The sequence below is a fragment of the Salmo salar genome, chromosome 11 (assembly GCF_965601325.2).
Source record: "Salmo salar chromosome 11, fSalSal1, whole genome shotgun sequence".
Classification (NCBI taxonomy): Eukaryota; Metazoa; Chordata; class Actinopteri; order Salmoniformes; family Salmonidae; genus Salmo; species Salmo salar.
In genome coordinates, this window is record NC_138301.1 from 116,197,389 (window position 1) to 116,223,733 (window position 26,345).

A 26,345-nucleotide genomic window follows, 5' to 3' on the forward strand; every position below is an offset into this window, starting at 1 on the left:
TTTTATATAGCCCTTCGTACATCAGCTGATATTCTCAAAGTGCTGTACATAAACCCAGCCTAAAACCCCAAACAGCAAGCAAAGCATGTGAAAGAAGCACGGTGGCTAGGAAAAACTCCCTAGGAAAAACTCCCTAGAAAGGCCAAAAACCTAGGAAGAAACCTAGAGAGGAACCAGGCTATGAGGGGTGGCCAGTCCTCTTCTGGCTGTGCAGGGTGGATATTATAACAGAACATGGTCAAAATGTTAAAATGTTAAAATGTTCATAAATGACCAGCATGGTCAAATAATAATAATCATAGTAGTTGTCGAGGGTGCAACAAGCACGTCCGGTGAACAGGTCAGGGTTCCATAGCCGCAGGCAGAACAGTTGAAACTGGAGCAGCAGCACGGCCAGGTGGACTGGGGACAGCAAGGAGTCATCATACCAGGTAGTCCTGAGGCATGGTCCTAGGGCTCAGGTCCTCCGAGAGAAAGACAGAAAGAGAGAAAGAGAGAATTAGAGAGAGCATATTTAAATACACACAGGACACCGGATAAGACAAGAGAAATACTCCAGATGTAACAGACTGACCCTAGCCCCCCGACACATAAACTACTGCAGCATAAATACTGGAGGCTGAGACAGGAGGGATCAGAAGACACTGTGGCCCCATCCGATGATACCCCCGGACAGGGCCAAACAGGCAGGATATAACCCCACCCACTTTGCCAAAGCACAGCCCCCACACCACTAGAGGGATGTCTCCAACCACCAACTTACCGTCCTAAGACAAGGCCGAGTATAGCCCACAACGATCTCCGCCATGGCACAACCCAAGGGGGGGGGCGCCAACCCAGACAGGAAGACCACGTCAGTGACTCAACCCACTCAAGTGACGCACCCCTCCCATGGAGGGCATGGAAGAACACCAGTAGGCCAGTGACTCAGCCCCTGTAAAAGGGTTAGAGGCAGAGAATCCCAGTGGAAAGAGTGGAACCTGCAAGGCAGAGACAGCAAGGGCGGTTCGTTGCTCCAGCCTTTCCGTTCCTCTTCACACTCCTGGGCCAGACTATACTTAATCATAGGACCTACTGAAGAGATAAGTCTTCAGTAAAGACTTAAAGGTTGAGACTGAGTCTGCGTCTCTCACATTGGTAGGCAGACCATTCCATAAAAATTGAGCTCTATAGGAGAAAGCCCTACCTCCAGCCGTTTGCTTAGAAATTCTAGGGACAATTAGGAGGCCTGCGTCTTGTGACCGTAGCGTACGTGTAGGTATGTACGGCAGGACCAAATCGGAAAGATAGGTAGGAGCAAGCCCATGTAATGCTTTGTAGGTTAGCAGTAAAACCTTGAAATCAGCCCTTGCCTTAACAGGAAGCCAGTGTAGGGAGGCTAGCACTGGAGTAATATCATCAAATTTTTTGGTTCTAGTCAGGATTCTAGCAGCCGTATTTAGCACTAACTGAAGTTTATTTAGTGCTTTATCCGGGTAGCCGGAAAGTAGAGCATTGCAGTAGTCCAGCCTAGAAGTAACAAAAGCATGGATTAATTTTTCTGCGTCATTTTTGGACAGAAAATTTCTGATTTTTGCAATGTTACGTAGATGGAAAAAAGCTGTCCTTGAAACAGTCTTGATATGTTCTTCAAAAGAGAGATCAGGGTCCAGAGTAACGCCGAGGTCCTTCACAGTTTTATTTGAGACGACTGTACAACCATCCAGATTAATTGTCAGATTCAACAGAAGATCTCTTTGTTTCTTGGGAATCAGAACAAGCATCTCTGTTTTGTCCGAGTTTAAAAGTAGAAAGTTTGCAGCCATCCACTTCTTTATGTCTGAAACACACGCTTCTAGCGAGGGCAATTTTGGGGCTTCACCATGTTTCATTGAAATGTACAGCTGTGTGTCGTCCGCATAGCAGTGAAATTTAACATTATGTTTTCGAATGACATCCCCAAGAGGTAAAATATATAGTGAAAACAATAGTGGTCCTAAAACGGAACCTTGAGGAACACCGAAATTTACAATTGATTTGTCAGAGGACAAACCATTCACAGAGACAAACTGATATCTTTCCGACAGATAAGATCTAAACCAGGCCAGAACTTGTCCATGTAGACCAATTTGGGTTTCCAATCTCTCCAAAAGAATGTGGTGATCGATGGTATCAAAAGCGGCACTAAGATCTAGGAGCACGAGGACAGATGCAGAGCCTCGGTCTGACGTCATTAAAAGGTCATTTACCACCTTCACAAGTGCAGTCTCAGTGCTATGATGGGGTCTAAAACCAGACTGAAGCGTTTCGTATACATTGTTTGTCTTCAGCGAGTTGCTGTGCAACAGCTTTTTCTAAAATTTTTGAGAGGAATGGAAGATTCGATATAGGCCGATAGTTTTTTATAATTTCTGGATCAAGATTCGGCTTTTTCAAGAGAGGCTTTATTACTGCCACTTTTAGTGAGCTTGGTACACATCCGGTGGATAGAGAGCCGTTTATTATGTTCAACATAGGAGGGCCAAGCACAGGAAGCAGCTCTTTCAGTAGTTTAGTTGGAATAGGGTCCAGTATGCAGCTTGAGGGTTTGGAGGCCATGATTATTTTCATCATTGCGTCAAGGGATATAGTACTAAAACACTTTAGTATCTCCCTTGATCCTAGGTCCTGGCAGAGTTGTGCAGACTCAGGACAATGGAGCTTTGGAGGAATACCCAGATTTAAAGAGGAGTCTGTAATTTGCTTTCTAATGATCATGATCTTTTCCTCAAAGAAGTTCATAAATTTATTACTGCTGAAGTGAAAGCCATCCTCCATTTGCGAAGGCTGCTTTTTAGTTAGCTTTGCGACAGTATCAAAAAGAAATTTCGGATTGTTCTTATTTTCCTCAATTAAGTTGGAAAAATAGGATGATCGAGCAGCAGTAAGGGCTCTTCGATACTGCACGGTACTGTCTTTCCAAGCTAGTCGGAAGACTTCCAGTTTGGTGTGGCGCCATTTCCGTTCCAATTTTCTGGAAGCTTGCTTCAGAGCTCGTGTATTTTCTGTATACCAGGGAGCTAGTTTCTTATGACAGATGTTTTTAGTTTTTAGGGGTGCAACTGCATCTAGGGTATTGCGCAAGGTTAAATTGAGTTCCTCGGTTAGGTGGTTAACTGATTTTTGTCCTCTGACGTCCTTGGGTAGGCAGAGGCAGTCTGGAAGGGCATCAAGGAATCTTTGGGTTGTCTGAGAATTTATAGCACGACTTTTAATGCTCCTTGGTTGGGGTCTGAGCAGATTATTTGTTGCAATTGCAAACGTAATAAAATGGTGGTCCGATAGTCCAGGATTATGAGGAAAAACATTTAGATCCACAACATTTATTCCATGGGACAAAACTAGGTCCAGAGTATGACTGTGGCAGTGAGTAGGTCCAGAGACATGTTGGACAAAACCCACTGAGTCGATGATGGCTCCGAAAGCCTTTTGGAGTGGGTCTGTGGACTTTTCCATGTGAATGTTAAAGTCACCAAAAATTTGAATATTATCTGCTATGACTACAAGATCCGATAGGAATTCAGGGAACTCAGTGAGGAACACTGCATATGGCCCAGGAGGCCTATAAACAGTAGCTATAAAAAGTGAGTGAGTAGGCTGCATAGATTTCATGACTAGAAGCTCAAAAGACGAAAACGTCATTGTTGTTTTTTTTTTTGTAAATTGAAATTTGCTATCGTAAATGTTAGCAACACCTCCGCCTTTGCCGGATGCACGGGGGGTATGGTCACTAATGTAACCAGGGGGTGAGGCCTCATTTAACACAGTAAATTCATCAGGCTTAAGCCATGTTTCAGTCAGGCCAATCACATCAAGATTATTATCAGTGATTAGTTCATTGACTATAACTGCCTTGGAAGTGAGGGATCTAACATTAAGTAACCCAATTTTGAGATGTGAGGTATCACAATCTCTTTCAATAATGGCAGGAATGGAGGAGGTCTTTATACTAGTGAGATTGCTAAAGCGAACACCGCCATTTTTAATTTTGCCCAACCTAGATCGAGGCACAGACACGGTCTCAATGGGGAAAGCTGAGCTGACTACGCTGACTGTGCTAGTGGCAGACTCCACTAAGCTGGCAGGCTGGCTAACAGCCTGCTGCCTGGCCTGCACCCTATTTCATTGTGGAGCTAGAGGAGTTAGAGCCCTGTTTATGTTCGTAGATAAGATGAGAGCACCCCTCCAGCTAGGATGGAGTCGGTCACTCCTCAACAGGCCAGGCTTGGTCCTGTTTGTGGGTGAGTCCCAGAAAGAGGGCCAATTATCTACAAATTCTATCTTTTGGGAGGGGCAGAAAACAGTTTTCAACCAGCGATTGAGTTGTGAGACTCTGCTGTAGAGCTCATCACTCCCCCTAACTGGGAGGGGGCCAGAGACAATTAATCGATGCCGACACATCTTTCTAGCTGATTTACACGCTGAAGCTATGTTGCGCTTGGTGACCTCTGACTGTTTCATCCTAACATCGTTGGTGCCGACGTGGATAACAATATCTCTATACTCTCTACACTCGCCAGTTTTAGCTTTAGCCAGCACCGTCTTTAGATTAGCCTTAACGTCGGTAGCCCTGCCCCCTGGTAAACAGTGTATGATCGCTGGATGATTAGTTTTAAGTCTAATACTGCGGGTAATGGAGTCGCCAATGACTAGGGTTTTCAATTTGTCAGAGCTAATGGTGGGAGCCGTCGGCGTCTCAGACCCCACAGCGGGAGGAGTAGAGACCAGAGAAGTCTCGGCCTCCGACTCCGACTCGCTTAATGGGGAGAACCGGTTGAAAGTTTCTGTCGGCTGAATAAGCGACACCGGTTGAGCATTCCTTCAGCGTTTCCCTCCAGAAGCCATGAGAAAGTTGTCCGGCTGCGGGGACCGTGCGAGGGGGTTTATACTAACGTTACTATCTGTATTTACTGGTGGCACAGACGCTGTTTCATCCTTTCCTACACTGAAATTACCCTTGCCTAACGATCGCGTCTGAAGCTGGGCTTGCAGCACAGCTATCCTTGCCGTAAGGCGATCGTTCTCCTGTATATTATAAGTAGAACGACTGCAATTAGAAGGCATCATGTTAATGTTACTTAGCTTCGGCTGTTTGAAGTCCTGACGAACCATGTCCAGATAAAACCTCCGGGGTGAAAAAGTTGAATGAAAAAAGTTGAGTGAGGGAAAAAGTAAAAATATACGGTAATGAAAAAGTAAAAAACCGTCAGGTATCAAAGTAAGATCGGCAACAAAAACGCACAGCAGCGTAAACAAGTCTGCAAGTTGTGACCGGAAACAGGAAACAGGAAGTATTCACACTCCTGAGAGTGTTCGAATCACCGTTGACAGCGATTACAGCTGTGAGTCTTTCTTGGGTAAGTCTCTAAGCAATTTTGTACACCTGGATTGTACAATATTTGCACATTATTATACAAAAAATATTCAAGCTCAAATAAGTTGGTTGTTGATCATTGCTAGACAGCCATTTCCAAGTCTTGCCATAGATTTCTAAGCCGATTGAAGTCAAACTGTAACTATGCCACTCAGGAACATTTTTTTTTGTAAATTCAAAACAAACACATACAAACACAAGCAAACATCAACGACGTCACCCTGCCCAGACCCACCAGCTCACACCCCCTTCTCCAGTGCCCGCATCACACTCTGCCACATTACCTTAAACTGCATCATTTTGTTTCTCTCCCTTGCCTACGGATTTTCAACATTTAGAGCAATCAATGTGTACACTCAGTGGCCAGTTGACACCAGGCAGGATGGGGCCATGGACTCATGCCAGTGGAGGCTGCTGAGGGGAATGGCTCATAGTAATGGCCGGAACGGAGCAAATGGAATGGCAACAAACACCTAGAAACCATGTGTTTGATCTATTTGATTCCATTCCGCTCCAGTCATTACCACCAGTCCATTCTCCCCAATTAAGGTGCCACCAACCTCTGACTCATGCTGTTTACGCCAAATCCTGACTCTGTCATCAGCATGACGTAACAGTAACCAGGATTCGTCGGACCAGGTGATGTTTTTCTACTGGCGCCACTTCTTGTTTTAAGCTGATAGGAGTGGAGCCCAGTGTGGTCATCTGCTGCAATAGCCTATCCGTGACAAGGACCAACGACAGTTGGCACCGAGATTCTGCACCAGTTTTGTACTGCGCCGTTATCTGCCTGTTTGTAGCCCACCGATTTTTGCCTATTCTTGCCATTCTCCTTCCACCTCTCATCAACTAGCAGTTTTTGTGCCCAGGACTGCCGCTGACTGGATGTTTTTTTGTTTGTAGCAGCATTCTCGGTAAACCCTTGACACTGTCGTGCGTGAAAATCCCAGGAGGATGGCAGTTTTTGAGATACTGGAACCGGCACGCCTGGCACCGAAGATCATACCACGCTCAAAGTCGCTTAGGTCACTCGTTTTGCCCATTCTGACGTTCTGTAAAACAGTAACTGAATGCCTCAATACCTGTGTGCCTGCTTTATCTCGCAAGCCACGGCCACGTGACTCAATGTGTGTAGGAGCGAACCTTGTGTTTTAGGTTATTGTCCTGCTGAAAGGTGAATTTGTCCCCCAGTGTCTGTTGGAAAGCAGACTGAACCAGGTTTTCCTGTAGGATTTTGCCTGTGCTTAGCTCTATTCCGTTTATTTTTATCCTAAAAAACTCCAGTCCTTGCCGATGACAAACATACCCATAACATGATGCAGCCACCACCATGCTTGAAAATACTGTATGAAGAGTGGTACTCAGTGATGTGTTGTGTTGGATTTGCCCCAAACATAATGCTTTGTATTCCGGACATAAAGTACATTTCTTAGGCAATTTTTTTAGCAGTCTGACTTTTGTGCCTTATTACAAACAGGGTGCATGTTTAGGATTTTTTTTTATTCTGTACAAGCGTCCTCCTTTGCATTCTGTCATTTAGATTCATACTGTGGAATAACCACAATGTTGTTGATCCATCCTCAGTTTTCTCCTGTCACAGCCACTAAACTCTGTAACTAATTTAAAGTCATTGGCCTCATGATAAAATCACTTAGCGGTTTCCTTCCTCTCCGGCAACTCGGTTAGGAAGGACGCCTGTATCTTTGTAGTGACTGGTTGTATTGATTCAGCTTCCAAAGTGTAATTAATAACTTCACCATGCTCAAAGGGATATTCAATGTCTGCTTTTGTGGTTTACTATGTGTTTGAAATTCACTGGTGAAGTAATTCAAAAATCATGTTAAACACTATTGCACACAGAGTTAGTCCATGCAACTTAAGCACTTGTTAAGCACATTTTTACTCATTTTTAGGGAATTTGTAAACATTTCTAAAAACGTAATTCCACTTTGACATTATGGGGCATTGTGTGTAGGCAAGTCAAATCAAATCAAAGCAAGTGACACAAAATCTTAATTTTATCTATTTTAAATTCAAGCTGAACACAACAAAATGTGGAATAGGTCAAGGGGTGTGAATACTTTCTGAAGGCACTGTAAAGGAAGACCACAAGTGAACTACCTGAACCCTCTTGTAAAAAGTAAACAATCTCTTACTTGAATATTATTTGTAGTTGACGCTTTGTTGAGGAGCAGGCTACACAGAGACCTGACTGTAGCTAACAGGCTGTTCTGTTACAGACCTGAGGAGCAGGCTACACAGAGACATGGCTGTAGCTAACAGGCTGTTCTGTTACAGACCTGAGGACCAGGCTACACAGAGACATGGATGTAGCTAACATGTTGTTCTGTTACAGACCTGAGGAGCAGGCTACACAGAGACGTGGCTGTAGCTAACAGGTTCTTCTTCATCGTCTTCTCTGACGCCCTCTGCTGGATCCCCATCTTCCTGGTCAAGATACTGTCCCTGCTGCAGGTCGAGATACCAGGTAAATACTGTCCCTGTTGCAGGTCGAGATACCAGGTAAATACTGTCCCTGTTGCAGGTCGAGATACCAGGTAAATACTGTCCCTGTTGCAGGTCGAGATACCAGGTAAATACTGTCCCTGTTGCAGGTCGAGATACCAGGTAAATACGGTCCCTGTTGCAGGTCGAGATACCAGGTTAATACTGTCCCTGTTGCAGGTCGAGATACCAGGTAAATACTGTCCTTGTTGCAGGTCGAGATACCAGGTAAATACTGTCTCTGTTGCAGGTCGAGATACCAGGTAAATACTGTCTCTGTTGCAGGTCGAGATACCAGGTAAATACTGTCCCTGTTGCAGGTCGAGATACCAGGTAAATACTGTCTCTGTTGCAGGTCGAGATACCAGGTAAATACTGTCCCTGTTGCAGGTCGAGATACCAGGTAAATACTGTCCCTGTTGCAGGTCGAGATACCAGGTAAATACTGTCCCTGTTGCAGGTCGAGATACCAGGTAAATACTGTCCCTGTTGCAGGTCGAGATACCAGGTAAATACTGTCCCTGTTGCAGATCGAGATACCAGGTAAATACTGTCTCTGTTGCAGGTCGAGTTACCAGGTAAATACTGTCCCTGTTGCAGGTCGAGATACCAGGTAAATACTGTCCCTGTTGCAGGTCGAGATACCAGGTAATCATTGTTGGGGAAGCTACTCTGAAAAGATAGTTTACCCAGCTATCAATTAGTTTCCACAGAAGTTATGCTACACTAAAGCTACCCCTATGAAAAATATATACTGCTCAAAAAAATAAAGGGAACACTTAAACAACACATCCTAGATCTGAATGAAAGAAATAATCTTATTAAATACTTTTTTCTTTACATAGTTGAATGTGCTGACAACAAAATCACACAAAAATAATCAATGGAAATCCAACTTATCAACCCATGGAGGTCTGGATTTGGAGTCACACTCAAAATTAAAGTGGAAAACCACACTACAGGCTGATCCAACTTTGATGTAATGTCCTTAAAACAAGTCAAAATGAGGCTCAGTAGTGTGTGTGGCCTCCACGTGCCTGTATGACCTCCCTACAACGCATATGGTCTCACAAGGGGTCTGAGGATCTCATCTCGGTACCTAATGGCAGTCAGGCTACCTCTGGCGAGCACATGGTGGGCTGTGCGGCCCCCCAAAGAAATGCCACCCCACACCATGACTGACCCACCGCCAAACCGGTCATGCTGGAGGATGTTGCAGGCAGCAGAATGTTCTCCACGGCATCTCCAGACTCTGTCACGTCTGTCACGTGCTCAGTGTGAACCTGCTTTCATCTGTTAAGAGCACAGGGCGCCAGTGGCGAATTTGCCAATCTTGGTGTTTTCTGGCAAATGCCAAAAGTCCTGCACGGTGTTGGGCTGTAAGCACAACCCCCACCTGTGGACGTCGGGCCCTCATACCACCCTCATGGAGTCTGTTTCTGACCGTTTGAGCAGACACATGCACATTTGTGGCCTGCTGGAGGTCATTTTGCAGGGCTCTGGCAGTGCTTCTCCTGCTCCTCCTTGCACAAAGGAGGAGGTAGCGGTCCTGCTGCTGGGTTGTTGCCCTCCTACGACCTCCTCCACATCTCCTGATGTACTGGCCTGTCTCCTGGTAGCGCCTCCATGCTCTGGACACTACGCTGACAGACACAGCAAACCTTCTTGCCACAGCTCGCATTGATGTACCATCCTGGATGAGCTGCACTACCTGAGCCACTTGTGTGGGTGGTGGACTCCGTCACATGCTACCACTAGAGTGAAAGCACCGCCAGCATTCAGAAGTGACCAAAACATCAGCCAGGAAGCATAGGAACTGAGAAGTGGTCTGTGGTCCCCACCTGCAGAACCACTCCTTTATTGGGGGTGTCTTGCTAATTGCCTATAATTTCCACCTGTTGTCTATTCCATTTGCACAACAGCATGTGAAATTTATTGTCAATCAGTGTTGCTTCCTAAGTGAACAGTTTGATTTCACAGAAGTGTGATTGACTTGGAGTTACATTGTGTTGTTTAAGTGTTCCCTTTATTTTTTGAGCAGTGTAGTTTACTTAACTAAAGTTCCTTTGAAAACGAATTAGTGAAAAATGATCATATGTAAATCGGAAATGTCATAGACTATAAATTGTAACAACAGATCACTTTGGGGTGATATGTTAAAAGCCTATTAACATCAGGCTTGATGACCCCAGCAAAAATCTGCCTCACAATGAAGAGTTTTACCATTTTATTTTCAGGACAACCAGGGCTACAAGTAGAACACAAAACAAGTTGAAATAATCAGTTGCATTTATGAGCTATATTGACTAATGTCAATAAAATAAAAAGATCTGCCAAGCAAAAACGTGATAAAAGATGTATTTAAAGAATGCTGTAATACATAAATTGTTTGCTCAGTAGGAAATGAATATCCAACTAGTCAGTGACAACTGTGTGGAGGTTGGAGTTTGTGACCGTAGGAATTAAACACAAAAGGATGTTTCAAGTGAGAATTAGGCACGTCTGATGCCTAAAAAGAAAGGAAATGATTGCCTACTTCACCCATATTTAATTTTATTTTTGTGAAAAAAGTAGTGTATAGTTCCAGTAGATAGCTACACCGCTACATGGTAAAACAGTAGTGTGTAGTTCCAGTAGTTAGCTACACTGCTACATGGTAAAACAGTAGTGTGTATTTCCAGTAGTTAGCTACACCGCTACATGGTAAAACAGTAGTGTGTATTTCCAGTAGTTAGTTACACCGCTACATGGTAAAACAAAAGTGTGTAGTTCCAGTAGTTAGCTACATGGTAAAACAACAGTGTGTATTTCCAGTTGTTAGCTACACCGCTACATGGTAAAACAATAGTGTGTAGTTCCAGTAGTTAGCTACACCGCTACATGGTAAAACAATAGTGTGTAGTTCCAGTAGTTAGCTACACCGCTACATGGTAAAACAGTAGTGTGTAGTTCCAGTAGTTAGCTACACTGCTACATGGTAAAACAATAGTGTGTAGTTCCAGTAGTTAGCTACATGGTAAAAGAGTAGTGTATAGTTCCAGTAGTTAGCTATACCGCTACATGGTAAAAAAAAGCAATTAACTAGTGGAAACACTACCTAGATTTGAATTGAGTTCAACTACCACCAAGCTAACGCAAAACAAAGTTAAATTACTAGTTGACCTACATGAAGTTCACTACTCCCCAACACTGCAAGTAATACACAAGGACACAACACCCACCATCCCACCCCACATGCACACACCTCTAACTTCCTCTCTCTCTCCCCCTCCAGGTACCATCTCATCCTGGGTGGTGATCTTTATATTACCCATCAACAGTGCCCTGAACCCTATCCTCTACACCCTGACTACCAGCTTCTTCAGAGAACAGGTAGTGGTTGCAAACTAAATGGCACCCTATTTCCTGTATAGTGCACTACTTTTGATCAGGACCCATGGGGCTTTGGTCAAAAGTAGAGCACTAAAAACGGAATAGGATGCCATTTTGGACGTAAGCTCTATTTTTTTATTTAAATGTACCTTACACCACTGGTAAATATAATATATATATAATATATATATATATATATATATACACACAGTTGAAGTTGGAAGTTTACATACACTTAGGTTGGAGTCATTAAAACTCTTTTTTTTAACCACTCCACAAATTTCTTGTGAACAAACTATAGTTTTGGCAAGTCGGTTAGGACATCTACTTTGTGCATGAGACATTTACATTTTCCAACAATTGTTTACAAACAGATTATTTCACTTATAATTCACTGTATCACAATTCCAGTAGGTCAGAAGTTTACATACACTAATTTGACTGTGCCTTTAAACAGCTTGGAAAATTCCAGAAAATGTCTTGGCTTTAGAAGCTTCTGATAGGCTCATTGACATCATTTGAGTCAATTGGAGGTGTACCTGCAGATATATTTCAAGGCCTACCTTCAAACTCAGTGCCTCTTTGCTTGACATCATGGGAAAATCAAAATAAATCAGCCAAGACCTCAGAAAATAAATTGTAGACCTCCACAATTCTGGTTCATCCTTGGGAGCAATTTCCAAATGCCTGAAGGAACCACGTTCATCTGTACAAACAATAGTATGCAAGTATTAACACCATGGGACCATGCAGCCATCATACTGCTCAGGAAGGAGACGCGTTCTGTCTCTTAGAGATGAACATACTTTGGTGCGAAAAGTGCAAATCGATCCCAGAATACCAGCAAAGGCCCTTGTAAAGATGCTGGAGGAAACAGGTACAAAAGTATCTATATCCACAGTAAAACGAGTCCTATATCGACATAACCTGAAAGGCCGCTCAGCAAGGAAAAAGCCACTGCTCCAAAACCGCCATAAAAAAGCCAGACTACAGTTTGCAACTGCACATGGGGACAAAGATCGTACTTTTTGGACAAATGTCCTCTGGTCTGATGAAACAAAAATAGAACTGTTTGGCCATAATGACCAACGTTATGTTTGGAGGAAAAAGGGGGAGACTCGCAAGCCGAAGAACACCATCCCAACCGTGAAGCACGGGGGTGGCAGCATAATGTTGTGGTGGTGCTTTGCTGCAGGAGGGACTGGTGCACTTCACAAAATAGATGGCATCATGAGAAGTAAAATTATGTGGATATATTGAATCAACATCTCAAGACATCAGTCAGGAAGTTAAAACTTGGTCGCAAATGGGTCTTCCAAATGGACAATGACCCCAAGCATACTTCCAAAGTTGTGGCAAAATGGCTTAAGGACAACAAAATAAAGGTAATGGAGTGGCCATCACAAAGCCCTGACCTCAAGCCTATAGAAAATTTGTTGGCAGAACTGAAAAAGCGTGTGTGAGCAAGGAGGCCTACAAACCTGACTCAGTTACACCAGCTCTGTCAGGCTGAATTGGTCAAAATTCACACAATTTATTGTTAGAAGCTTGTGGAAGGCTACCCGAAACGTTTGACCCAAGTTAAACAATTTAAAGGCAATGCTACCGAATACTAATTGAGTGTATGTAAACTTCTGACCCACTGGGAATGTGATGAAAGAAATAAAAGCTGAAATAAATAATTCTCTCTACTATTACTCTGACATTTCACATTCTTAAAATGAAGTGGTGATCCTAACTGACCTAAGACAGGGAATTTTTACTAGGATCAAATGTCAGGAATAGTGAAAATGAGTTTAAATGTATTTGGCTAAGTTGTATGTAACTTCCTACTTCAACTGTATATCAGTGCATTCGGAAAGTATTCAGACACATTTACTTTTTCCATATTTTGTTACGTCATTCTAAAATTGATTTAAAAATGGTTTATCTCATCAATCTACACCAGGTATTCCCAAACTGGGGTACGCACAATGTCGTCGGGGATACGCCAAATAATGTGATTCACATTTTAAAATAAATAATAATAATAATAATTCTTCACATTTTCAACGGGTACATTTATATTTTTCAATGCTATACATTTGGGTGAGTTTTTTTTCTTGTCTGAGTAGCCTCGTTTCACTGCGAAAAATAGTGTTTAGCGAAATAACAACACAATGTCAAATACAGGTAGCCTAGTCAAATAATTAACATCCAATCACTTTAACCGTTTCTCTCTCGGGGGAAACCTTCACTCTTGTGCAGGCATTTGGAAACGAAACATAACAATTTGAAAAATAAGCCACAGGAGTTTTTCGAGCGAGAATAAAGATGACTTTCGAGTAGGAAGACATGTATAAAAGCAACAGATACCATTAATAAGAAGGGGCTAGAAGCGTCTTATATGGTGAGCTACCGAGTGACTAGGACAGGCAAGCCCCATACTATTGTGGAGAACTTAATTCTTCCTGCTGTCGCGGGACAATGCCTTCATCAAACAACACTTTCATGACGCATCAGTGACATGGCAGGAGATGTTTTGAAACAATTACTGCTGCGCATACAAGCCAGTGAATTATATGCGTTACAGCTGGATGAGTCAACAGACCTGGCGGGCCTGGCACAGCTCCTGGTATTTGTCCGTTACGTTTATGGGGGGTCAATTAAGGAAGACATCTTCTGCAAACCACTGGAAACCAGCACAACATGAGGGTATATTTTTTAAATACTGGACAGCTTTGTGACATCAAATGGACTTTGGTGGTCAAGATGTGTTGGTATCTGTACTGATGGCGCAAAATAACAGGGAGACATAGAGAAGTGGTAACGCGCGTGCAAGCAGTTGCTCCCGACGCCACTTGGGTACACTGCAGCATCCACCGAGAGGCTCTTGCTGCCAAGGGAATACCTGACAGCTTGAATGACATTTTGGACACTACAGTGAAAATGGTTAACTTTGTTAAAGCAAGGCCCCTGAACTTTCATGTATTTTCTGCATTATGCAATGATATGGGCAGCAACTATGTAATGCTTTAACAACATACAGAAGTGCAAAGTATTGGCAAGTTTTTTGAATTGAGACGAGCTTAAAGTTTTCTTTCTGACCATCATTTTCACTTGTCTGACCGCTTTGAATGATGACGAGATTCTCACACGACTGGCCTATCTGGGTGATGTTGTTTCTCGCCTGAATGATCTGAATCTAGGATTACAGGGACTCTGCAACTATATTCAATGTGTGGGACAAAATTGAGGCTATGATTAAGAAGTTGTAGCTCTTTTCTGTCTGCATTAACAAGGACAACACACAGGTCTTTCCATCAGTGTATGATTTTTTTGTGTGCAAATGAACTCAAACTTTCGGACAATGTCAAATGTGCTTCGAATTTCTTGCCTTGGCAAATTGCGCTGTTAAGACACTTACCTATGTGAGAGTGGATTCTCGGCCCTCACTAGCATGAAAACGAAACACAGGCACAGACTGTGTGTGGAAAATGATGTAAGACTGAGACTCTCTCCAATACAACCCAACATTGCAGAGTTATGTGCATCCTTTCAAGCACAGCCATCTCATTAACCTGTGGTGAGTTATTCACACATTTTGATGAACAAATAAGCTTTTACATGTAAGATGGCTAAATAAAGAACAAAATGATTGATTATTATATTTTTATTTGTGCCCTGGTCCTATAAGAGCTCTTTGTCACTTCCCACGAGCTGGGTTGTGACAAAACTCACACTCATTCTTATGTTTAATAAATGTATTGTATAGTGTTTGTGTGGCAGGCTTACAATGATGGTAAAAAACAACATTTGTGAGTGCGCTGACCCTGGTGCTAGAGGGGGTACACAGCTGGAGGTTGAATGTCTGAAGAGGTACGGGACTATACAAAGTTTGGGAACCACTGATCTACACGCAATATCCCATAATGACAAAGCAAAAACAGGTTTTTAGAAATTTAAAAAACAGAAATATAACATTTACATAATTATTCAGACCTTTTACTCAGTACTTTGTTGAATCACCTTTGGCAGCGATTACAGCCTCGAGTCTTCTTGGGTATGATGCTACAAGCTTGGCACAGCTGTATTTGGGGAGTTTCTCCCATTCTTCTCTGCAGATCTTCTCAAGCTCTGTCAGGTTGGATGGGGAGCGTCGCTGCACAGCTTTTTTCAGGTCTCTCCAGAGCTGTTCAATCGGGGTCAAGTCCGGGCTCTGGCTTGGCCACTCAAGGACATTCAGAGACTTGTCCCGAAGCCACTCCTGCGTTGTCTTGGCTGTGTGCTTATGGTCATTGTCCTACTGGAAGGTAAACCTTTGCCCCAGTCTGAGGTCCTGAGTGCTTAATTATTAGTATTTTGTCTTTATTAACAGTTTTTCTCAATCATTATTTTTTGCAATATTGTCTATTTTCATGGCGATGTTCACATGACACAGAACTAACTCAGTGACCTAATGCAAAACATGGAAATACATTTTCAAAATGATAAGTCAAAATTGCCATTACATTAATCAAAAGGACACGACTTACTGAAAAAAGACTAGCACAAACATACTTCAGTCTAAGACAGAACAGAAAGTTAGTCTGTATTTTCAAAGTCCCAGTAGATCCACTGATTGTCTTTGCAGTCACGACATCATGATGATGCAGCTATAGAAAGGTGCAGAATTATGGGTAATTACTCTCCTTTTATGATTTTTTTGTACCATAACCATTTCATACACAATCAAATCAAGTATTATTCCTGATTAAAAAGAAAATGGAAAACAAAGTACATTGTGTGCAAAATTCATTCACTGTTATCGTCACAATTCAATTCCATGTATTCAATCAGTGGATGAGGGATGACGACGAGGGAGGACGATCTTTTTTGGCCTTGTTTCTATTACCGCATATTGGATGACTTTCATTCATATTCCATTTAGCCAGCTCAATGTAACATCCATAGGTTTAGGCTACTACATACATACATACTCAAATGTTTACTATACCCATCATGAGGTTGCTACAACCTAGCATATGAATGAAAGTTTACAATGTAAACCACCATTCAAAAGTTTGGGGTCACTTAGAAATGTCCTTGTTTTTGAAAGAAACTACTTTTCTGTCCATTAAAATAACATCAAATTGATCCGAAATACATTGTTAACGATCCAATGTTAAATACTGTTGAAGTAATATGGCTACAGGTTCATCTGCCTCACCTAAAGCCCATTCTTGTGGGAAGCTGCTATAGACCACCAAGTGCTAACAGTCAGTATCTGGATAATATGTGTGAAATGCTTGATAATGTATGTGATATCAACAGAGAGGTATATTTTCTGGGTCATTTAAATATTGACTGGCTATCATCAAGCTGCCCACTCAGGAAAAAACGTCAAACTGTAACCAGTGCCTGCAACCTGGATCAGGTTGTCAGTCAACCTGTCAGGGTAGTTATAAACAGCACAGGAATTAAATCATCAACATGTATTGATCACATCTTTACTAATGCTGCAGATATTTCCTTTAAAGCAGTATCCAAATCCATAGGATGTAGTGATCACAATAAAATAGCCATATCTAGGAAAACTAAAGTTCCAAAGGCTGGGCCTAATATAGTGTATAAGAGGTCATACAATAAGTTTTGTAGTGATTCAAATGTTAATGATGTAAAGAATATTTGCTGGTCTGTGGCGTGTAATGAGGAGCAACCAGACGCTGCACTTGACGCATTTATGAAACGACTTATTCCAGTTACTAATAAGCATGCGCCCATTAAGAAAGTGACTGTAAAAACTGTTATATCCCCCTGGATTGATGAGGAATTGAAAAAATGTTTGGTTGAGAGGGATGAGTCAAAAGGTATGGCAATTAAGTCTGGCAGGCCAACTGATTGGCAAACTTACTGCAAATTAAGAAATCATGTGACTAACCTAAATAAAAATAATTTATAAAATGTATGAAACAAAGATAAATTATATAAAGAATGATAGTAGAAAGCTTTGGGGCACCTTAAAGCCCCCTTTACTGGCTCAAATAGCCGGCTCAAATAGCCGACCAATCAGCCGGTTACCAACCCTTAGTAAACTTCTGGAATAAATTGTGTTTGACCAGATACAATGCTATTTCGCAGTAAACAAATTGACAACAGAATTTCAGCATGCTTATAGGGAAGGACACTCAACAAGCACAGCACTGTATGTAAGTCTTATTACATACAGTCGGGAAGAACTATTGGATCTCAGAGCAACGTCAATTTACCAACATTACGACCAGGAATACGACTTTCCCGAAGCGGATCCTCTGTTTGGACAGCCACCCAGGACAATGGATCAGATCCTAGCCGGCGACCCAAAACAATGATGCCGCAGAAGGAGCAGACGGAGCGGTCTTCTAGTCAGGTTCCGTAGACGGGCACATCGTTCACCGCTACCGAGTATACTACTCGCCAATGTCCAGTCTCTTGACAACAAGGTAGACGAAATTCGAGCAAGGGTTGCCTTCCAGAGAGACATCAGAGATTGTAACATTCTCTGTTTCACGGAAACAAGGCTCACTTGGGATACATTATCAGAGTCGGTACAGCCACCCGTTTTCGTCACGCATCGCGCTGACAGAAACAAACATCTCTCTGGTAAGAAGAAGGGTGGGATGTGTATGCCTTATGATTAAAACTTCTTAGGGAGAGGGGGCAGTATTTTCACGTCCGGATGAAAAGCGTGCCCAAAGTAAACTGCCTGTTACTCAGACCCAGAAGTTAGGATATCCATATAATTGGTAGATTTGGATAGAAAGCACTCTAAAGTTTCTAAAACTGTTAAAATAATGTCTGTGAGTATAACAGAACTGATTTGGCAGGCGAAACCCCAAGGACAAACCATCCAGGGTAAAAAAAAATTGAGGTCACTGTGTTTTCCTTTGGTTTTCTATGGGAAGCTCTAATAGGAACCTGGTTGCAGTTCCTATGGCTTCCACTAGATGTATTATAAGTGTCAAGCCAAGTGGACTCCTCTGTTTGGTGCGCTTCACGTTGTATTTTTCCGGTACTGAACACAGTATATTCCGTCTTAAATTATTCCGTTTTAGGATACCTAAGGTTGGATTAGGAACGTTGTTTGAAAGGTTTGGACCAAGTTTACAGGTAACTTATTAGATACTTTGTAGGCATGTTGGGAGAGTTGGAACCGGTGTATTTCTGAATCAAATGTGGCAAATAAATGGAAATTTTTTTGGGACATAAAGAAGGACATTATCGAACAAAAGGACCATTTGTGATGTTTCTGGGACATTTTGGAGTGCCAACAGAAGAATATCTTCAAAGGTAAGGCATTAATTATATCGCTATTTCTGACTTTTGTCGCGCACCTGCCTGGTTGAAATCTGATTTTCATGTGATTGTATGCGGGGCGCTGTCCTCAGATAATCGCATGGTCTGCTTTCGCCGTAAAGCCTTTTTGAAATCTGACAAAGTGGCTGGATTAACAAGAAGTTAAGCTTTATTTTGATGTATAACACTTGTATGTTTTATACATTTTTATTATGAGTATTTCTGTTTTTGATTTTGGCGTGCTGCAATTTCACTAGATGTTGTCAAATGAATCCCGTTAACGGGATTAGAGCGGGAAGTGATCACTAAGAACTTAACGAGTTGTGGTGTGATCATAACAACATTCAGGAACTCAAGTCCTTTTGTTCACCTGACCTAGAATTCTTTACAATCAAATGCCAACCGCATTATCTACTAAGAGATTTTCTTTGATTATAATCATAGCTGTGTATATCCCCCCACAAGCAGCCAACTCGACGGCCCTGAAAGAACTTTGGACTCTATGTAAACTGGAAACCATATATCCTGAGGCTGCATTTATTGTAGCTGGGGATTTTAACAAAGCTAATCTGAAAACAAGGCTCCCTAAATTGTATCAGCATATCGAATGCTTGACCTGGGCTGGCATCATTCTGGATCATTGCTACTCTAACTTCCGCGACGCATACCAAGCCCTCCCTCGCCCTCCTTTCGGCAAATCTAACCACGACTCCATTTGTTGCTCCCAGCCTATAGACAGACTCTAAAACAGCAAACGCCCATACCCAGGTCTGTTCAACGCTGGTCCGACCAATCTGATTCCAAGCTTCAAGATTGCTTCGATCATGTGGACTGGGATATGTTACGGATAGCCTCAGACAACAACATTGATGTATACGCTGATTCGGTGAGGGAGTTTATTAGCAAGTGCACCAGTGATGTTGTACCCACGGTGACTATTAAAACCTTCCCCAACCAGAAACGGTGGATTGATGGCAGCATTCGCGCAAAACTGAAAGTGCGAACCACTGCTTTTAATCATGGCAAGGCGACCAGAAACATGACCGAATACAAACAGTGTAGCTATTCCCTCCAAGGCAATCAAACAAGCTAAGCGTCAGTATAGGGACAAAGTAGAGTCCCAATTCAATGGCTCAGACACGAGACGTATGTGGCAGGGTCTACAGTCAATCACGGATTACAAAAAGAAAACCAGCCCCGTCGCGGACACCAACGTCTTGCTCCCAGACAAACTAAACAATTTCTTTGCTCCCTTTGTGGACAATACAGTGCCACTGACACGGCCCGCTACCAAAACCTGCAGGCTCTCCTTCACTGCAGCCAACGTGAGTAAAACATTTAAACATGTTAACCTTCGCAAGGCTGCCGGCCCAGACGGCATCCCTAGCCGTGTCCTCCGAGCATGCGCAGACCAGCTGGCTGGTGTGTTTACGGACATATTCTATCAATCATATCCCAGTCTGCTGTTCCCACATGCTTCAAGAGGGCTACCATTGTTCCTGTTCCCAAGAAAGCTAAGGTAACTGAGCTAAACAACTATCGCTCGATGCACTCACTTCCATCATCATGAAGTGCTTTGAGAGACTAGTCAAGGATCATATCACCTCCACCCTACCTGACACCCTAGACCCACTCCAATTTGCTTACCGCCCCAATAGGTCCACAGACGACGCAATCGCAATCACACTGCACACTGCCCTAATCCATCTGGACAAGAGGAATACCTATGTTCATCGATCACAGCTCAGCATTTAACACCATAGTACCCTCCAAACTCGTCATTAAGCTCGAAACCCTGCGTCTTGACCCTGGCCCTGGGCAACTGGGTCCTGGACTTTCTGACGTGCCGCCCCCAGGTGGAGAGGGTAGGAAACAACATCCTCACCCCGCTGATCCTCAACACTGGGGCCCCACAAGGGTGCGTTCTCAGCCCTCTCCTGTATCAAATCAAATTCAAATCAAATTTATTTATATAGCCCTTCTTACATCAGCTGATATATCAAAGTGCTGTACAGAAACCCAGCCTAAAACCCCAAACAGCAAGCAATGCAGGTGTAGAAGCACGGTGGCTAGGGAAAAACTCCCTAGAAAGGCCAAAACCTAGGAAGAAACCTAGAGATGAACCAGGCTATGAGGGGTGGCCAATCCTCTTCTTGCTATGCCGGGTGGAGATTATAACAGAACATGGCCAAGATGTTCAAATGTTCATAGATGACCAGCATGGTCAAATAATAGTAATCACAGTGAACAGGTCAGGGTTCCATAGCCGCAGACAGAACAGTTGAAACTGGAGCAGCAGCATGGCCAGGTGGATTGGGGACAACAAGGAGTCATCATGCCAGGTAGTCCTGAGGCATGGTCCTTGGGCTCAGGTCCTCTGAGAGAGAGAAAGAAAGAAAGAGAGAAAGAGAGAATTAGAGAGAGCATACTTAAATTCACACAGGACACCGGATAAGACAGGAGAAATACTCCAGATGTAACAGACTGACCCTAGCCCCCCGACACATAAACTACTGCAGCATAAATACTGGAGGCTGAGACAGGAGGGGTCAGGAGACACTGTGGCCCCATCCGATGATACCCCCGGACAGGGCCAAACAGGCAGGATATAACCCCACCCACTTTGCCAAAGCACAGCCTCCACACCACTAGAGGGATATCTTCAACCACCAACTTACCATCCTGAGACAAGGCCGAGTATAGCCCACAAAGATCTCCGCCACGGCACAACCCAAGGGGGGGGGGGGCGCCAACCCAGATAGGAAGACCACGTCAGTGACTCAACCCACTCAAGTGACGCACCCCTCCTAGGGACGGCATGGAAGAACACCAGTAAGCCAGTGACTCAGCCCCTGTAATAGGGTTAGAGGCAGAGAATCCCAGTGGAGAGAGGGGAACCGGCCAGGCAGAGACAGCAAGGGCAGTTCGTTGCTCCAGTGCCTTTCCGCTCACCTTCACACTCCTGGGCCAGACTACACTCAATCATAGGACCTACTGAAGAGATGAGTCTTCAGTAAAGACTTAAAGGTTGAGACCGAGTCTGCGTCTCTCACATGGGTAGGCAGACCATTCCATAAAAATGGAGCTCTATAGGAGAAAGCCCTGCCTCCAGCTGTTTGCTTAGAAATTCTAGGGACAATTAGGAGGCCTGCGTCCTGTGACCGTAGCGTACGTGTAGGTATGTACGGCAGGACCAAATCGGAAAGATAGGTAGGAGCAAGCCCATGTAATGCTTTGTAGGTTAGCAGTAAAACCTTGAAATCAGCCCTTGCCTTAACAGGAAGCCAGTATAGGGAGGCTAGCACTGGAGTAATATGATTAAAAAAAATCTAATTCCTGTACTCCCTGTTCACCCATGACTGTGTGGCCATGCACGCCTCCAACTCAATCATCAAGTTTGCAGACAACACTACAGTGGTAGGCTTGATTACCAACAACGACGAGACGGCCTACAGGGAGGAGGTGAGGGCCCTCACACTCAACGTCAACAAAACAAAGGAGATGATGGTGGACTTCAGGAAACAGCAGAGGGAGCACCCCCCTATCCACATCGACAGTGACAGTAGTGGAGAAGGTGGAACGTTTTAAGTTCCTCGGCGTACACATCACGGACAAACTGAAATGGTCCACCCACACAGACACCGTACCACAGGAGAAATCTGGCTTGTCACCGACAACACTCACAAAACACTCACAAACATTTACAGATGCACAATCGAGAGCATCCTGTCGGGCTGTATTACCGCCTGGTACGGCAACTGCTCCGCCCACAACCATAAGGGTAGTGAGGTCTGCACAATGCATCACCGGGGCAAACTACCTGCCCTCCAGGACACCTACACCACCTGATATCACAGGAATGCCAAAAAGATCATCAAGGACAACAACCACCCGAGCCACTGCCTGTTCACCACGCTATCATCCAGAAGGCAAGGTCAGTACAGGTGCATCAAAGCTGGGACCGAGAGACTGAAAAACAGCTTCTATCTCAAGGTTATCAGACTGTTAAACAGCCATCACTAACATTGAGTGGCTGCTGCCAACATACTGACTCAAATCTCTAGCCACTTTAATAATTAAAAATTGGATGTAATAAATGTATCACTAGTCACTTTAAACAATGCCACTTTACATAATTATAACATACCCTACATTACTCATCTCATATGTATATACTACACTCTAAACCATCTACTGCATCTTGCCTATGCCGCACGGCCATCTCTCATCCATATATTTATATGTACAGTTGAAGTCGAAGTTTACATACACCTTAGCCAAATACATTTAAAGTCATTTTTTCACATTTCCTGACATTTAATCCTAGTAAACATTCCCTGTCTTAGGTCAGTTAGGATCACCACTTTATTTTCAGAATGTGAAATGTCAAAATAAAATTACAGAGATTTATTTCAGCTTTATTTCTTTCATCACATTCCCAATGGGTCAGAAGTTTACATACACTCAATTAGTATTTGGTAGCATTGCCTTTAAATTGTTTAACTTGGGTCAAACGTTTCGGGTAGCCTTCCACAAGCTTCCCACAATAAGTTGGGTGAATTTTGGCCCATTCTTCCTGACAAAGCTGGTGTAACTGAGTCAGGTTTGTGGGCCTCCTTGCTCACACATGCTTTTTCAGTTCTGCCCATACATTTTCTATAGGATTGAGGTCAGGGCTTTGGGATGGCCACTCCAATACCTTGACTTTGTTGTCCTTAAGCCATTTTGCCACAACTTTGGAAGTATGCTTGGGGTCATTGTCCATTTGGAAGACCCATTTGCCAGCAAGCTTTAACTTCCTGACTGATATCTTGAGATGTTGCTTCAATATATCCACATAATTTTCCTTCTCATGTTGCCATCTATTTTGAGAAGTGCACCAGTCCCTCCTGCAGCAAAGCACCCCCACAACATGATGCTGCCACCATCCCCCGCTTCACGGTTGGGATGGTGTTCTTCGGCTTGCAAGCCTCCCCATTTTTCCTCCAAATATAACGATGGTTATTATGGCCAAACAGTTCTATTTTTGTTTCATCAAACCAGAGAATATTTCTCCAAAAAGTACGATCTTTGTCCCCATGTGCAGCTGCAAACCGTAGTCTGGCTTTTTTATGGTGGTTTTGGAGCAGTGGCTTTTTCCTTGCTGAGCGGCCTTTCAGGTTATGTCGACATAGGACTCATTTTACTGTGGATATAGATACTTTTGTACCTGTTTCCTCCAGCATCCTCACAAGGTCCTTTGCTGTTGTTCTGGGATTGATTTGCACTTTTCGCACCAAAGTACCTTCATCTCTAGGAGACAGAAGGCGTCTCCTTCCTGAGCGGTATTTGACAGCTGCGTGGTCCCATGGTGTTTATACTTGCATACTATTGTTTGTATAGATGAACGTGGTACCTTCAGGAAATTGCTCCCAATGATGAACCAGACTTGTAGAGGTCTACAATTTTTTTCTGGGATCTTGGCTGATTTCTTTTGATTTTCCCATGATGTCAAGCAAAGAGGCACTGCGTTTGAGTGTAGGCCTTGAAATACATCCACAGGTACACTTCCAATTGACTCAAATGATGTCAATTAGCCTATCAGAATCTTCTAAAGCCATGACATAATTTTCTGGAATTTTCCAAGCTGTTTAAAGGCACAGTCAACTTAGTGTATGCAAACTTCTGACATACTGGAATTGTGATACAGTGAGTTATAGGTGAACAATTGTTGGAAAAATTACTTGTGTCATGCACAAAGTAGATGTCCTAACCGACTTGCCAAAACTATATTTTGTTAACAAGAAATTTGTGGAGTGGTTGAAAAACGAGTTTTAATGACTCCAACCTAAGTGTATGTAAACTTCCAACTTCAACTGTACATATTCTTATTCATTCCGTTACACTTGTGTGTAAGGTAGTTGTTGTGAAATTGTTAGATTACTTGTTTGATATTACTGCGCGGTCGGAACTAGAAGCCAAGCATTTCGCTACACTTGCATTAACATCTGCTAACCATGTGTATGTGACCAACTAAATTTGATTTGAATTGAAATGACTGATGATTGGCTGAGGTAAATTGATGGTAAAATGATTGTGGGGGCTGTCTTGTTAGACTTCAGTGCAGCTTTTGACATTATCAATCATAGTCTGCTGCTGGAAAAATGTATGTGTTATGGCTTTACACCCCCTGCTATAATGTGGATCAAGAGTTGCCTGTCTAACAGAGCACAGAGGGTGTTCTTTAATGGAAGCCTCTCAAATATAATCCTGTTAGAATCAGGAATTCCCCAGGGTAGCTGTTTAGGCCTCTTGCTTTTAGCAATATTTACTAACGACATGCCACTGATTTTGAGTAAAGTCAGGGGTCTATGTATGCGGATGACTCAACACTATACAGGTCAGCTGCAACAGTGACTGAAATGACTGCAACGCTCAACAAAGAGCTGCAGTTAGTTTCAAAATCGGTGTCAAGGAATAAGTTAGCACTAAATATTTATAAAACTAAAAGCATTGTATTTGGAACAAAACACTCAAAACACTCACTGTCGCACCTTGACAATAGTTCAGTTGTGTGGTCAGGCGCCACAAAAAAGGACTTAGGAAAATTTCAATTGGCTCAGAACAGGGCAGCACGGCTGGCCCTTGGATATACACAGAGAGCTGATATTAATAATATGCATGTCAATCTCTCCTGGCTGAAAGTGGAGGAGAGATTGTCTTCATTACTACTTGTATTTGTGAGAGGTATTGACATGTTTAATGCACCGAGCTGTCTGTCTAAACTACTGGCACACAGTTCGGACACCCATGAGGTCTCTTCAGTCCCTAAGTCTAGAACAGACTATGGGAGGCACACAGTACTACACAGAGCCATGACTACATGGAACTCTATTCCATATCAAGTAACTGCCGCAAGCAGTAAAATTAGATTTTTAAAAAAGGTTTAAAAAACACCTTATGGAACAGCGGGGACTGTGAAGCAACACAAACATTGGCACAGACACATGCATGCACACACACACGATAACATACGCACTATACATACACATGTATTCAGTACTGTACAGTCATGGCCAAAGGTTTTGAGAATGACACAAATATACATTTTCTCAAAGTCTGCTTCCTCAGTTTGTATGATGGCAATTTGCATATACTCCAGAATATTCATGAAGAGTGATCAGATGAATTGCAATTAATTGCAAAGTCCCTCTTTGCCATGCAAATGAACTGAATCCCCTCCAAAAAATTCCACTGCATTTCAGCCCTGCCACAAAAGGACCAGCTGACATCATGTCAGTGCTACTAGGTGACCTAAACTGGGACATGCTTAACACCCCAGCCATCCTACAATACAAGCTTGATGCCCTCAATCTCACACAAATTATTAACCCCTGTGCGGCCTCCAGCGAAAAATCATATCGCCATTAGCATAACAAAATGTAATAATTATTTTTTTTCAATTTTTTTTTCAAATTATATCGTTTTATAGATACACCTCTCCTGAATTGAACCACGTTGTCCGATTACAAAAAGGCTTTACAGCAAAAGCAAAACATTAGATTATGTTAGAGGAGTATATCGTAAAAGTAGCCACATAGCCATTTTCCGACCAACCACATGCATCACAAATAACCAAAAAACAGCTAAATGCAGCACTAACCTTTGACAATCTTCATCAGATGACACCCCTAGGACATCATGTTACACAATACATGCATTCTTTTGTTCGATAAAGTTCATATTTATATATAAAAACAGCATTTTACATCGGTGCGTAACGTTGACTAACTATTTTCCCTCA

At 42.9% G+C, this 26,345-nt stretch overlaps 1 protein-coding gene across 1 annotated transcript in view; it reads left to right on the top strand.

Moving 5' to 3' along the window:
- The window catches only part of LOC106591039 (relaxin receptor 2), a 270,511-nt gene that overhangs the window by 228,700 nt on the left and 15,466 nt on the right, over window positions 1-26,345 (top strand). Inside the window, exons 20-21 of the mRNA XM_045690182.2 lie at window positions 7,749-7,880; window positions 11,172-11,269. Of these exons, the coding sequence (XP_045546138.1) occupies window positions 7,749-7,880; window positions 11,172-11,269 (230 nt within the window). The remainder of the gene's footprint in view (window positions 1-7,748; window positions 7,881-11,171; window positions 11,270-26,345) is intronic.